Below are 15037 nucleotides of genomic sequence, written 5' to 3'. Positions count from 1 at the left end.
TTTAAGCGTGATTGCGAGTATTAAGAACGAGCCAAGCAGCGTAAGAGGATTCAATGGAAGTATAGTCTGGCTCTGAATGGCAGTCTGTAGACTCCGAGTTACCGTGCAGTTGTTTTATAATACAGGTATGCATGATGATGTTGTTGCTGCCTGGCGTTGCTGGAGGATGTGAAATTGGGGGCCGAATGTTGATACATGAGATTGTGGAGCTGTTCATACGGAAAGTGACAAGGCACAAGGTTCACGAAGATTGCCAGACTCCAGTATCACCGTAACTCACGAAAGTCGTGGTGTCCCTCACGGTATCTACCATGAGCTTTTTATCACCAGTCTAGGTGTGCGGCAATATATGCTTTCAGAATGTATAATGGGATACCAACATCTGTGCAACTCTGTCACTTTGAGCAGCACTTCACTATATAATTCGTAGGCGGCGAGGCTCCACCGAGAAGCGATGAATCTACTGCCCAGTAAGACCAATAAAAGTATGTTAAGCTAAAATTAGCTCGATCGATGCATTACTGAAGGCAGGCGTACTCAGTGTACTCTACATCCAAGCGTAGCTACGCACCAACATCCTGCCCCTTCCTCAAACTCACCTCCTCAGTCCCCTCACTCTTCTCCCAGCTCCCCACGCCCCTCCTCCCCAACGCCCTCCTCAACACCCACTCCTTACTACTAACCTCCTCCTCCTCCCACTTCTCTCCCTTCCCCAGCTTCTTGCTCACCGCCTCCTCAACCACCTTTCCCCCCCTCAACGCCCTCAAAACAACCTCATCCTCCGGCCTCGCAAAATACACAAGGCTGTACCTCGTGCTCTCCGCCTGGCCCCCGGGCGGATTGACCACGCGATGAATATTCGACCGCAGCACCCCGGCCGTGAACTTCACCATCGCGTCCCCGAGATTCACGATCGCGTGGCCCGGCAGCGGGCGGACATAGGCCCAGTTCTCCGCCGCCGCGCCGCCGACCTCGACGCTGCCGTTGACCGCATCGCCGTTGCTGCTGCTGCTGTGCTCGGAAGTCGCGGGGCCGATGGGGCGGATGTGGCTCGGCAGCCGAACCTGCAGGCCGCCCAGCCGGTTGAAGAGGACGGTCACGCTGCCGAAATCCGTGTGCTCGCCCAGCGCCGTGCGCCGATCCCTTGGCGGCTGCGGCGGCGCCTTGACAAACCTGACCTGGTCCCCCGAGGGCGCGTTCAGCCTGTGCAGATTCTCGAGCTCGCCGTCTGGGAGGCCGAGGCGGGCGTTCAGGATGCGCAGGACGAGGGCGACGACGGCGTGCGAGCGGCGCATGTAGGATGCGAAGAGCGGGCGGTATTGGGTCAGATTCTCGGGGGCGGGGAGGGGCGAGGAGAGGCCGAGGATGTCGTCTTTGGAGGTGTTGTAGAATTCGTTGCGGTCGGGGGTGCCGGACTTGTCGACGAGGCCGCCGCCGTAGCCCTTGTATCTGCGCGCCGTTACTCCAAAGTGACGAGGGTGGTGCTGGTGCTGGGGATACGGATTCCGGGAGGCGACCTTACCCAAAGTAACTCCCTTGCTCTTTGAAATCGTACTTGAGCTTCTCTTCCACCGGCAGGCCGAAGAACTCTTCCTGCACCTGGAAAAGCTTCTCTGCGTCCTGGAGTAGTGCCTCACCATCGATATCGTCATCGTGCCCACTGCCTGTCCTGAGGTCGATGTAGAAGAAGCCGAGCTCGCAGCACGCCTTCCAAAACGCATTCAACTCGTCCTGGTCATGCGCGAGGAGCTTGGCCAGCGAGATGCGGAGTAGGGGCGCAGTCGGCACATCGTCCGGGAAAGGGGGAAGACCGGGGAATCCATCATGAGACGAGTCGCCATTCAGGACTGAGTTGCCGTTGGTGGCTGGCTCTGCTGGGCTTGACATTGTCGGCGTGTGGGGACTGATGGTCAACGGTGGCGTAGTCGACGTCAAGAAGGGTCAAGGTGACAGCTCCCTTGTTTTATGGCTAAGTTCTTAGAGAAGCTAGTAACGGGAATGCTGGATTGGGCAGCTTGCCCTTAAGGTACAGTGCAAGAGTGGACTATGATGGAGTTATTGCTTGTAGCAGAAGGAAAGAAAGCAAGCCCACTGAGCACTGAAAACTAGGAGACGACAAGTGGATAAGCGCAAGTATGGACGTGAAAGACGAAACCAGACATTGGAAGCCATGACGCCGGCGGAGACTCACCTCGGAATTAGATGTGTGGGGTAGGGGAAAGCTAGGATACCCCGCGACGGGAGACGGATCTCGGCAGATGCAGGGCAGACGGTAGCGCCGGCAGTGATGCACGATCAATGAAACATTTCGTCACACAGTAGCAATAGAGGATCAAAGAGTAGCACAACGCACAGGTACCATTAACTACGAAGTGTTACACAGTTGGCCTCAGCCATCAAGTATTCGTCCAACTACCGACGCCTAGACCGACATGGCTGGACTAAGCGCCGACATGACGTTGAGGATGGCAGGGTTGACCTGAGTGTAAGACCGGTAGCCACAGAACCCTCGAGCAAGGAACGGAGATCATGGAGAGTTGGCGTGGCAGGATCTCGTCCGACGTTGAGTTAGATGACAAGCAGGAAGAAACATCGACAAAACCTGAGGAGATGTATAATCCAAAAGATGCAGGCTATTCAGGGATAAGATGTATACTACGGATGACCTGATCATGTCAGACTGTGTTCTGATGTATGGATAAAGAATTCTGTACCTTTGAAACATCTACAACCTCGAGCCATGGACAACTTTGTAGTCAACAGCAAGTTCCCTGCCCTCATCGTTGATGACAAGGATGCGAATGCTGCCACGGCCGTTGTCGAAAGCATCCTGCAGGCGGCTGAAGAGGCTGCTCTGGTCGAGGACAGGGATGCCCTGCTTAACGTCGCCGGTCTCGGTCATAGCGACGACACGGCCACCCTCAGTGATGTCAAGGACGCGGTACTGCTTGAAGACAGGGCCGAGCATGTTCTGGACGACGACTGACGGAGCCGGGTTGGAGATGAAGCTGGACTCCTCATGGAGCTGCTTGGTGAAGAGGTCAACACCGAGATAGCGGTGCTGGCCGGTCTGGGAGGAGGTGGTGATGCGGATGACCTGGCAAGGGCGTCCCTGAAGGATCAGAAGATCGCCAATGCGGATGTGGTGACACGGGATGGTGATGGTGTTGGGTGTCATGGTGCGAGACGGGACGTAGCTAGCCGGCTCTGGGGCAGAAACAGAGACGCGTGGGAGAGAAGATGTGGTGTGAGTTTCCTTGACCACTACTTCCTCACGATCGTCGTGGTGGTGATGGCGGCCTCCGTGAATGGGATGCAGGATACGGTCAGCAGCTCTGTGTAGACCGTGACGGAAAGAGTGGTAGTGGCCGTCTTCGTCGTAGTAGCCCATATCACGCTTGAACTTCTTGGGAGGGTCGACGGTGGTGCGGGAGTCTATCTGGACTCCTACGGCTGGCTGAGAGTAACGTTGCTCAGCGAAGTCTTGAGTAGCTTGACCGTAGCGTTCCTCAGAGTACTGTGGGCCGGTGTAGCGGGCTTCGGTGGTGTATTGGGTAGGGTGGTCGTAGTTTGGCTGAGTGCGTTGACGGTAGTCTCGTTCGGTTACGTCGATCTGGGACTCGGCGTACTGGGTGGCTGGGCCGTGGACGGTGCGGAACTCGCGGTCGTAAGTACGCTCCTGGGCAGCGTTGTAGCCTCGCTCGTAGGTCTTGTCCTCGACGTCGATCTGAGTTTCGGCGTACCGGCGGTAAGGCTCGTGGTAGCTGGGGTGGAAGAAGGTTGTCAGTCGTGTGACCGAACAAGGATGAACGAAGATGGGATGGATGACAATCGAGAAGTGGGAAAGAGGAGAAAGCGTGTTGCTTGGACGACAGAAAAGTAAAGCACTAATCCTTAGGGTGAACTAGCCTTGCATTGTCCAATGCATAGGGGAAGGGGGCGTTTGTGGATGATTTATGCACATGTACGAGACGGAAACATGACGCGCACACGGATCCACTTACCGCTCTCTGGTGACCCCTACTTGCGAGACGTGATCTTTGGGGTAGCGGTGCTGCTCGTGGATGTGGACCTCCCCTTGCCTGCGAGCAGGATGGCGGATTCGGTCTTCTTCGTAGATGTGGACCTCCTCTTCTGTTCTGCGGTCTTTGCGGCCAGGAAGGGTCGCGGAGACGGAAGTGAAGTGAGTTTCGTGACCTTCCCGTCCGACGCGCGAAGAAGTAGAAGCTGTGCCTTCTACCTTGACGTGAGTTGTTTCTGCTGTGACAGCGTCACTCCGGTACGAGGACGGGAAGACACTGAAGGGGATCGGGACGCGGGCGTCAAAGTCCAGGTTGGCGGAGTCGCGGCGTTCCTTCTTGAATGCCTCTCGAACCGTTACAGGAACAATTCGAAAGGAAGACAAGAAAGAACTTCTTGGCTCCTTTGGCGAGTGGGGAAGGAGTAGAGAAGAGGGTGAGTCGACTTAAAGAGCCAGCGTCACGATCTTTAAAGATGGAGCTTCTGGGAAGCGAATTGCAACGTGACGAAGCGCAATTGGTGAGCTTTGTGGGCAATGGTTGTGGATGGAGAAGTTCTGACGAGGAATGGAAGCGGCAGAAGAGGAGGAGCTTGGGGGAAGTGGGCGAGTCAAGTGGGCGCGACCGGAGTGCTGGGAGCGCTGGAGGTGGTTGGGTACGGTGCGGGCTTTTGGGAGCTCCAGCTGCGGTTATTGTGATGATCTACGGTTAGCGCAAAACAGTCCGGCCCCCTGAAATCACATGCGTCCGCTAGCTTCAGGCACAAGTTTATGTAATTGCCTGGGGTCTGATTTCTATCGTTAGTGTTAGGCTTTTGAACTGAGAAATCAGTTTGACACTGCTGTAACTATGCCAGAGCCATGCCATCACACAGGAGACGCCTTCTAGTATGCGCATCAACGTCTGCCGTGCGTGCATAGTCGTCGTCGCGGCCGTGCATCGAGCTTACTCGTAATCCGACCTGTGGACAACTCGAATGGCTGGATTTGCTCCACTGCATCAGTCGTGGTGTGAGGCCATTGGCCCAGAGGTTGATTTGTCTACCGCTCGATGCGAACAATCCACAGCGGATGCACAACGAGGCTTCCTTTCACATCATGAGCATAATTCTCAGCATCGCAACGCTCATTTGGCGGTTTCTGAGCGGGAGGCTGGGTGGCTTGCCGCACGGCCGGCCGCTTGCGCTCCATTAGCCGGGGTGAGCTCTTGAAGCTCTCCCTCGGCAGTTGCCTCAGTGATGCTCAGAGCTTCGAAACCCTTGTCCCTCTGGAGCCTGAGCTTACGAAGCATGCGCGAGGGATGTCTCGAGCAATTGTGCTGTCGACAGGACTGGGAGCAGGATAAGTGAGATTCACGGTGCAGGATTTCTGAACCCCTGAAATGTGCCGTGTTCATGTCAAGTCACGAGATTTTCTTAGCATAACGTCAGTTGAAAGCTCCGTTTAATCAGTCACTGAAGTAAAAGCAAAAGCGGTGCCCGGCACATTCGATTCTTTTGGAAGGCATGCTGGCGGTGTTGCTTTTTGACCAACCTCTTGCGTAGTGTGTTTGTTGCTCCTCCGCTTCTAGCACACCTGGCATCAGTCCAAGACCGGCGTTTGGTCCATGACTGAGGTTGTGAGCGAGAGTGGGCGTGGAGTAGATGTGCGCAAGATCGTTGTTACCGCAGGGCTAGATCACGTGGCTATCAAAAGGAACTCCTGTTCTGTTCAAGGTCGCCATGACAAGTGTCTGAAAGCCTGACTGGTGGTGAGTGAAATACTAGAGGCGAGTAAATACTTGAGAGGAATATCACACCTCAGCTGGACTTGCAACCATTCCATGACAACGCGCAGGATTAACGTCACACCATGACATTTGATCAGTCACTCGGTAGCTCACCATACTCCTGCATTAATCATTCAAGGTGTTCTAGATATAGAGCTCTCATTTAACTAAACCAGCTTTAATGATTGTGCCACGAATCGTATTTGATCCATTCAATGTGGGTGTTAATCGAGCAATGCGACTGATATTCCAATTCATTAAAGACCGTTACTCGATCATGCCGACTCAACCCGCTCAATCGCCTTGGTCTTAGTACGGCCACCCTTTCCCTCGAAGCCAGCCTCCGACTCCGTATCGTCGGTGATGTGGTGATTCTTCAGCTTATTCGCTCGGGAGTGCCGCGGGATGGTGTCCCGAATGCATCCTTTGATGATGTTTCCCTCGAAAAGCAAATTGATGCTCTCCAGAGGCACCGACTTGGTCTCCGGGACGCAGCAGATGGCGTAGATGCACATCAAGATGCAAAAGCTGCCGAAAAGGAGGAAGGTTCCATAAGTTATCTTCGCGAGCATGATCGGGGTCAGTTTTGCGATGATAAAGTTGAAGAGCCACTGTGTCATGAGCGCGGCGGCCATAACTAAGCTCCGAACTGTAGGACAGCGTCAGTAAGGTGCTTGATCTGTGCTTGTGTGGGCGAGAACCTACCGTGATTGGGCGAGCATTCGGAAGACAGAATAAACGGCGTCGGTCCCCAGCCGAAGGAGTAGAAGACAACAAAGAGATAGACGCAGATGATGGAGAAGATGCCGTTGCCGTCAAGGCCATAGATGCTCGGTGGATGAGCTGCGCTGTTGATACCGATATAGTACATGGCGAAGGCCTGGCCGATAGCTCCGCTGATCAGCGACCACTTTCGACCTATTTGCTCAGTCGCCAGCATGAGGCCCAGCGCTGTGACCACGACTTTCACTACTCCGTAGATGCCTGTTGCGAAGAGGCCAGCGTTGGTACCTTGCAGCCCAATGGATTGGAAGATCTGTGGTGAGTAGTAATTTATGCTGTTGGTGCCAGTCAATTGTTGCCAGACCATGAGGATAACTGCGAAGGAAGCCTGATAGAACACGCGCTTGCTCTCGCCCACAGCCTTGAGCTGACCAAGGAGAGGTAACTGCTCGTGGCCTTGGAAGTCCTCAATGATCTCGTTGAGTTCCTGAAGGACCGACGGGTCGTCTTCCGCCTTGCCGCGAACTTTAGCAAGCGCAGTCTGGGCATCTGAGTGGCGATTCTTCTCAACCAGCCAACGGGGTGACTCGTTTTGGAAAATGATGCCAGCCAAAAGGATGGCGCCCGGGAGGACTTGCAACGCAAATGGCACTCTCCACTTAAGGTCTGAGAGGCTGCCCTCCATGTTTAGTGCCATGCCATAATTGACGAAGTAGCTAAACATGATACCGGTGACATTGAATAGCTGCATGCTGTTTCTTGTCAGCTCCATGTCCAGGCACTCTCTGTTACGGGGAGATACGTACCATCCAATGCAGCGGCCTCGAATTTCTTTATTGGCGTTCTCACCGATGTACGTAGGTACCACGGCTGATATTAGTCCAACACCGAAGCCCCCGATGAACCGTCCGATGTAGAGTGGAATCAAACTGGTGTTGCCGATGCCGCAGCACGTCTGAATAGTCGAACCGATGATGAAGATAGCGTCGGCTATTATCAGAGCAGTCTTGCGGCCACTAGGGACAAGAAGTCGTCAGTACCATGGACAAAAGGGGTCGGCGTAGATGGTGTGAGGAGCTCTCAATAGCAGTGACACCTGGGGACAGTACTTACAACTTGTCGCTGACATAGAAAGAGCTCATCGCGCCGAAGAAGCATCCTGCCTGGAGTACACTAACAATATTCCCCTGCAGATTGGCGAAATCTTTGCTCTTTTTGTCGAGGTTGAATGAGTTCTGGAAAGCGTCCATCGTAAGGACACCTCCTATAAGTCCTGTGTCCCAGCCGAAGAGCATGCCACCGAAGGATGCAACGAGCGTGAGGATGTAGGCTTGTCGATATGCCTTGATATCGGCCCACATGCCGCGGATGGTGGTCTTCCCCATGGCAGGCTTGCGAGTAGTGTAGCCTTCGGGAGAATGGTAAGAAGTATCACGATCTAGATTGCTGATCAAGTAGGCGTCTCTCTTGAAGAGATATCGGTAAGGACTAAAGTGTTGGCTTTGCGTCTGAAGAATGCCATTGATTGAGGAGGATATGGAGTCCTTTTATCATGAGCGCGCATCGTGGCGTGCATCAGGATGAGAGTTTTCGTCAAACACCGAGACGCGGGCTGACGGACAAAGCTGTCAGACATTTTCTCCGCATTGTCACGCCTGATCCTAGAGACGTGTGCGTGGGGAGAGCGTCGAGACAGGGTTTGGAGTTGAGCATCTCTGCCCAAATCGGAGCCCTAGTCAGGAAGTGCTTCCGGGTGCCGTCGGCGTTCGAAGATCACTCTCAAAGGCCGATAACCGTTCTGTGGCCGTGAGGATCAAGACTTCGACTATTCATCAAGGTGCCGGAAAGCGCTGCCAGATAGCGTCAGATTGCACTTTGGTTTGGAAAAGCCGACGAGCAATTGTCACACTAATTGGCGCAGAGGGGTCGACAATCTTCGGGACCTCCGTGTCCTTTCCACACAAGGTTGTCCTCAGCCATTCGGCTTCGCGTGCAAATCAACCGACTGAAGCGAGTAACAAGGGATTGCAGACAGCACGGAGTTGCACTCTTGTGATGACGAGCCCGTAGCTAGACTTCCAGCTTACCTCTAGAGTCGCCGGCATGAGAGTGCTGGTGATCTTAATGTAACTTCCACAGCTTGATGCTCCTATATAGCTATCACCTTCATCATCGTGAACTACTACCTGCGTCGGATGTTGAAGCTTCAGGTTCCAACTATCATCCACATGAGTTACTATCGGATTCTTGCCATATGACTGCAGACCGCACCATTTGCAGCTCCTAGTCAGATGCCTTGGAGACGGGGCAAATGTTATATTACAGTCACTGCCTAGAAGGTACAAGCGGCATACTGATTTATTGTGAAGTAAGTTGGCATGCCAGCTCCTGACGGCTAAGCACGTAGCGTCTAATGATTCAAGAAAGTCTAGCCAGAGATGTTTTTGCGAGCGTTCTAAAGGAGAGCAAAGTCTGGGCCACCACCGGACCAGTTACCGAAGACTTGCCCATGAGCGAGGCCCACTCATTAGCGCATCTCTAACTCCCATATTTCCTTGTCTCTCGCTGCTGCGGTAGTGCTTTTCTATCGATGCAAACACTGGTACGAAAATCTACTTCTTGGCTTGCTCCGGAATTTGTGTGATGAGTTTGTTGTGCCTCACTGCTTCTTTAAGGTTGTCGAGCACCAAAAGCTCCATATCGCGCTTCGAAGAATGTCAGTGATAGCACTTTTGACACGATGTAGGAACCCACCTGTGTCTCAAGTGTAGCAGTGCCAATGTGCGGCAGCAGGACCACATTCTCATTCTCTAGTAAACCCGGATGGATTTCTGGCTCCTTCTCATATACGTCCAATCCGGCGCTGAACACTTTGCCAGACTCTAGCGCATCAACCAGGGCTGCCTCTTCGATGATCGGCCCCCGAGCGGTATTGATGATTACAACGCCATCCTTCATCATGTCAAACTGCGGCTTCGCGATGATGTGCCTTGTTGATGCATTGAGAGAAAGGTTCAGACTCAGCACGTCCGACGTCTTCATCAAATCGTCGAAGGAGACGTATTCAGCCCCTCCGGCCTCGGCCTCCGGCAAAGGGTTGCGGTTGTGGTACTGGATCCTCATTCCGAACGCCTTCGCTCTCGTCGCGACAGCACGGCCAATACCTCCCATGCCCAGCACGCCGAGCGTTTTGTTCTTAGGGTCATGGCCGAGCTTGAAGTTCTTGCCTCGCCAGTCACCTTGTCTGACGGCTTGGAACGGTATCGTGATGCGTCTCAGCGCGCCGAGCATTAGGAACACGGCGACGTCGGCGGTCGCATCGTTGACGGCGACGGGCGTGCTGGCGATTGAGATGCCCCGTTTGCTGCACGCCTCGACATCTATGTTGTCGTACCCCGCGCCGTTGTGGCATATGAACTTGAGGCTTTCTGGAAGGACATCGACGAGTTCCTGGTTGAACGGACCAGTGACCTCGAGGTTCGTCAGCGGAATGCGTTTATGGAGCCTCTGTACAGAGGGAACGTACAGATGTGGAATCATTGCTTCGGTAGATCACGAAGACATTGTCGAAGTCTCCATTGCGGCACTTTGACAGGAAGTCTTCTCGTGAGCCTTCTGGGTATTCCTGTACGGCTATCAGTTTCAATTCTCTAGGCAACGAGCCGCAGGCAATCTACCTTCAGACTAAGCAGGGAACCGCATTCCTCCCACTCCTTACGCGCATGGGTTATGCCACCGATGAGAAGAGCTGCTTTCGAAGACGACATTGTGGAATGATAGGTTTCGGTTGCTGTGCAGGCAGGTGTTGATGGTGTGTGAGAGCAGCATCGTGAACGGCATTGGGATTTCACGTCACTGTTGACATGAGATTGAGTTTGTCCGATTCAAACGCCGACGGTGAGGGAATCCCTGTCAGCCACGGTGTGTGGGGAAACGTGGGGCGGCACGGCGGACGGGAAATCTGCCGGAACGGTATTCTTCCCGCACCTCTCCCGCTGCTTCCGGCACCGACACCGGCTTTGAAATGCGAGAAATGCGAGAAACAAAGCGGCCCGGATTGGAGTCTGCCAGGCTTGTGATGTGGAAGCAAATTTGTCCAGCTTGGCATATTTTTACCATCATCTCGAGGATCTGTTGCGATTCAAGCGCGGTTGAATTTGTGGATCACATGCCGTTGTATGCTTGTCGAGCTTCATCTTGTTCATTTGTGATTTAACCCTCCAGCGAGCAGGAAGCTTTGGCCCGTCGCATACCCAGTAGTACAATACATGAAGACAACGTTCGCCACTTCCTCCGGTATACCCAGGCGGCCGAGTGGGATGCTGTCCACCAAACCTGGGACTATGTTTCCATCAGGAATCATGCCTGTAGCACCTATCATCGCGGGTGCGACATCGTTGACAGTGATCCCGAACTCGGCCAGACGAGTGGATAGGTTCTTCATCATGCCCGTCAGACCTCCTTTGGATGCTGCGTAATCTGCATTTTGTCAGTTGGATACCACAGCAATGCAGGCGCGTAAGAACTTACGGCATCCGTTCAGCCCAGTGCCGTAGGCCGCAATGGAGGACATGAATATTATGCGGCCCCATTTTTGCTTCTTCATGCCCTCTACGACGCCTTTGACGAGTAGAAACGATGACCTAAGGTTGATATTGATAGTTTTGTCAAACTCCTCCAAAGAAATATCCCTAACAAGTGGATATCAGTAAAGAGGGGCTGTTTAGAGGGTTTGAGAGTTGGACGAACCAGACATTCTGTATCCGCTTGCCGTATCCTGCATTAGACACTAGTATATCCACCGGCCGGCCATGCGCCTTCCTCACCTCCTCACACAGTTGAATGGTCTCTTCCGCGGAGGACAAATCGACCTTATGGGTAGATATGCGCAGATGCCCAGCATCAGGCCGTTCGCAGTCATGATCCTTCCGCAGCTGAGCCACCAGTTCTTCGATCGCCAGCTGGTTCGACGAGTAGGTGAGGGCGAGATCGACGTCGTGGAGCACGAGTTTGCGCGCACATGCGGCGCCGATACTGATCGTAGGTTATCAGAAGCTGCAATACACGGTCTGGATCGGACGATGATTTACCCTCCAGATGCTCCAGTGATGAGCGCAAGTCTACCCTTCAGGCTGTTGTCGGGAGCCATTGTTCACTATGCGGACAGGTTTTAGCGCCAAATATTAGGAGGAGCGATGGTTGCTGGACAGAACGAGTCCAGAGTCCTTTCACGGGCAACGAATGTTTTTGGCTGTCCCATATTGGTGTCGGATCTCTAGTACTCTCGCACGAGCAGCACCAGCTTGGCCGAGCTTCTGTGACAGCCCTGCAGGAAACGCGGGGACCCCATTCCCCGCTTTGCCGACTTCCTCACCACTCGGCGTTTGTTCCACCTGGGTGACAGAAATTGCCGGACTCCGGAAAACAGATAGGTCTTTAGTCAGCTTAGGGAGGTTATGAATAGGCGCAAATCTATATAGTATACTGCCATATAAACATGTGCAAGCTATACCTAGAAGCAGGATAGCTAGAGTAAAGATCTTTAGAGACGCGGTGAATCTAACGCCTAGACTCGCCAATCGCCGGACTTCCAATCCACTCCTAAATCCCTAAAATCTATTAGACTCACTACGTTCCTAAAGACCTTTACCGTAGCCGTTCCACCTCCAGTTGTAGCTTAAACACACTCTTAAGGTGGTATACTATAAGGAGTTGCTTCTATTCGTGACCTTTCCTTAGCTGACTGAAGACCTATCTGTTTTGAAGTCCGGCGATTTCTGTGACTCGCGTGGTTCTCCACCAGAAGCACGACATGGAAAGCTCTCTACGAATATCCTCCGAGTCGGCCGCGCCTCAGTCGCCCAGAGGCGACGATGAAGGGACGAAAAGTCGTATCAACCGGGCTTGCCTGAGGTGCCGGCAACGAAAGTCAAAGTGTCATCTGTAAGCCCGCTTTCATCAAGTCATTCAATAGCCGACACGCAGCCCACTCTGCAGCCGGCTATACTAGATACGCTCAATGAAAAACCCATACGGCTAAGCAGACGGGAATGAGGCCGCGTAAAGGCGCATCCAGCGCTACACCGGCAATTACTATTGTCAGTCGAAACAGAGAGGAGGAGCCGGCGCTTGATCTGCCACAAGGGACATGCCGCGACCATAGCCCTGAACCTGCCACAAGGGCGAGAAACAACGCATATCATGCTTCTAGGCGCTGCTGGGGCGCCGAGTCCCGTGCCGTGCTGGGCTTAGGCCCGCTACCTGATAACGAAGCCGATTCACTGACTGTGAGCAGAGACCTTCAAGATGGCGCCCCTAAACTGCCATGCCAGCGCTGCAAGCGCGAGAGTGCCGAATGTGTACTTGGCGGCTCCAACCGTGGAGGGCGCCGCGTGCGCAGAAAGACTGTAGATTTTGCCCAGAAGCACAGCATGCTCGAGACAAACCAGCAGGAAGAAACCACGGCTTTCCATGGAATAGGTACGGGCAATGTGGGCACATGGGGCCCACCGATCTATTCAGAAGGCCAAGAACAGCGTGATCACACTGATGCGAACATGGGACTATCTTCGTCGTCGTCTGAGAACAATTTGCAGTTCCCCACGCTGCAGAACCCCTCGGATGCGCTGGGTATCCTGGCACAGGTTGCGGAGGAGGACAATCCGGCATCATCAGTACAGAATCGGCACTCAAGTCAGGCACAGGGCCGGATGATACACCCCGCCATTCCCGGACTACAATCGACTACGAGCATCCCCAGTTCAGCTGCCTTACCGTACCATCTAGTCGAGAATGGATCCTTGACCGTGTCGAAGGTCACCGAGCTGTTGCAAAGATATCACACATTCTACCATCCTTACTTCCCGCTGGTGCCTCCGCAGACATTCCACATTGCACGCCTGGCGGATACGGCGCGCGAAGAGCCGCATCTACTCACGGCAGTACTCGTGATCTCCTCCAAAGATCTCGTAGAAGAACCTCACTTGTACGACCTTTGCGCTGCGTACATGAAGATGCTAGTCTCTGATCTCGCATCTGGCGGCGACGGCGGCATAGAGGCTGTCGAAGCACTCTTATTGCTAGCGGAGTGGGTGCCGTACACGCAAAGAGCCGCTCAAACAGGCAAGGTTGGGCGAGGAGAAGAGGACAAGGAATGCTGGATGCACGTGGGGCTCGCATTAAGGATTGGCTACTTCCTCGGCCTGGACCGGACATCTTTCAGGGTGGTTGATGAGAACGTCGATGCCCAGTTTAGCCGGAAGCGCCTCGTCTGGACGGCTTGCTACATATCTGACAGGAAGATATCTATCAGGGTCGGGAAAGCGTTCTGGTCTCGCGGCCCAGGGCCGATGACATCCCTACGACGGGAGGACTATCCGTCTCTCATGCCACAGAATCCGAACGATGAAGACTACGCCAGTATCTTCCAGGCCGAACTGGAGCTCACAGCGCTCTTCAGCAACGTCCACGACGTGCTGTACTCGAATCCTGGGTCTAGCTTTCGCTCTCATCTCAGCGGAGGGTACATCAAGTTCATCGACGACTTTAGGTCCGCCATATACGGGTGGAAGAGTGTTTGGGGCACTTTGACCTGCTCGCCGCAGCTCAAGGCCATGATGCTCATGTCGTACGACTATCTGCGGCTGTACACGAACGCGTTCGCATTCCAGGCCACGATCAGGCGGGCATTGCCGTCAAAAGAGGACGCCTCGTCGTCCGAGATGCAACAATCCCCACGGCGGGTCTTCTTCAATAATGTCGCAACAGTTGGCGATGCGCGCTTCATCTACGAAGGCCTCGATGCAGCAAAGTCACTACTGACAACAGCCAACAACTTCGTTGACCCGGAAAAGTCTCTCAGGTTCATGCCGCTTCGGTTCTACCTCTACATAGTGTACAGCGGCGTCTTCCTCTATAGGGCCCACTGCGTAGGCGTGATGGGTCCCGAAGAGGAAAAGGCAATTCGATCCATGATATCCGAGACAGTCTCTCGCTTGCAGAGATCGAGCGTCGGGATCCAACATCTGGGGAGCCGCTACTCCGAGCTACTGAAACTGCTGTGGAAGAAAGTCGATAGAACCCGGAGGCCAACCACCCGTCCTCAGAACCGTGTTGGGAGGGAGTCGATTGCGCCGATCAACCACCCCTCTGTAGCCTCCTCGGGTATCGCCGAAAGTCCGGCGTTGAGCGACCAGGCGGGCGACTTTATTGGGTCGTGGACGAATCTGCCCGCCGTGGGCGACTTCGCCATGAATATGCACACGGCCTCTGGCACCGCGGAGGACGGGTTGTGGGACGGCTTTCTGCCGCTGGAGGCCAGTAGCGCGTGGGACCTTGGGCAGTTCGATGTTGGGGATCTCAACCTGACGTTTTGAGACTGGTTGACAGTGAAACGGCGTCTTCCACGAGCGTCCTTGGTGAGCCCCTGGCACGTTGTGTCGCCTATGAAGCCGTTCTTGACCAGTTAAGCACATCAACTTCTGCCTTCAGCTAATGCCTGGCAAGGCATCGAAGTCCGTGGATCACTC

General features: G+C 54.0%; 6 protein-coding genes across 6 annotated transcripts; 1 reads left to right on the top strand and 5 right to left on the bottom strand.

Annotated features, from left to right (window-relative positions):
* Positions 1-563: 563 nt before the first annotated feature.
* Positions 564-1887, bottom strand: W97_04935 (uncharacterized protein; the record flags this gene model as incomplete). The annotated part of the gene is made up of 2 exons (XM_007782823.1): positions 564-1449; positions 1523-1887. 2 exons carry the CDS (start codon positions 1885-1887, stop codon positions 564-566), a joined length of 1251 nt encoding a protein of 416 aa, XP_007781013.1.
* An 838-nt stretch (positions 1888-2725) lies between these two features.
* Positions 2726-4937, bottom strand: W97_04934 (uncharacterized protein; the record flags this gene model as incomplete). The annotated part of the gene is made up of 3 exons (XM_007782822.1): positions 2726-3764; positions 4005-4366; positions 4890-4937. The coding sequence occupies 3 exons, from the start codon at positions 4935-4937 to the stop codon at positions 2726-2728; spliced, it is 1449 nt and encodes a 482-aa protein (XP_007781012.1).
* A 1124-nt stretch (positions 4938-6061) lies between these two features.
* W97_04933 (uncharacterized protein) lies at positions 6062-7894 on the bottom strand (the record flags this gene model as incomplete). Its single annotated transcript, XM_007782821.1, has 4 exons — positions 6062-6435; positions 6492-7261; positions 7316-7525; positions 7623-7894. The coding sequence occupies 4 exons, from the start codon at positions 7892-7894 to the stop codon at positions 6062-6064; spliced, it is 1626 nt and encodes a 541-aa protein (XP_007781011.1).
* Positions 7895-9121: 1227 nt separating this feature from the next.
* W97_04932 (D-3-phosphoglycerate dehydrogenase) lies at positions 9122-10276 on the bottom strand (the record flags this gene model as incomplete). Its single annotated transcript, XM_007782820.1, has 4 exons — positions 9122-9214; positions 9264-9980; positions 10036-10134; positions 10187-10276. 4 exons carry the CDS (start codon positions 10274-10276, stop codon positions 9122-9124), a joined length of 999 nt encoding a protein of 332 aa, XP_007781010.1.
* Positions 10277-10710: 434 nt separating this feature from the next.
* Positions 10711-11658, bottom strand: W97_04931 (3-oxoacyl-[acyl-carrier protein] reductase; the record flags this gene model as incomplete). Its single annotated transcript, XM_007782819.1, has 4 exons — positions 10711-10988; positions 11040-11200; positions 11259-11543; positions 11600-11658. The coding sequence occupies 4 exons, from the start codon at positions 11656-11658 to the stop codon at positions 10711-10713; spliced, it is 783 nt and encodes a 260-aa protein (XP_007781009.1).
* A 1282-nt stretch (positions 11659-12940) lies between these two features.
* Positions 12941-14884, top strand: W97_04930 (uncharacterized protein; the record flags this gene model as incomplete). Its single annotated transcript, XM_007782818.1, has 1 exon — positions 12941-14884. The coding sequence occupies one exon, from the start codon at positions 12941-12943 to the stop codon at positions 14882-14884; it is 1944 nt and encodes a 647-aa protein (XP_007781008.1).
* Positions 14885-15037: the final 153 nt, after the last annotated feature.

Source organism: Coniosporium apollinis (genome assembly GCF_000281105.1).
Source record: "Coniosporium apollinis CBS 100218 chromosome Unknown supercont1.22, whole genome shotgun sequence".
Lineage (NCBI taxonomy): Eukaryota > Fungi > Ascomycota > Dothideomycetes > Coniosporium > Coniosporium apollinis.
Note: the sequence above shows the minus strand (reverse complement) of the source record. Positions and strands in the feature narration are given on the sequence as shown.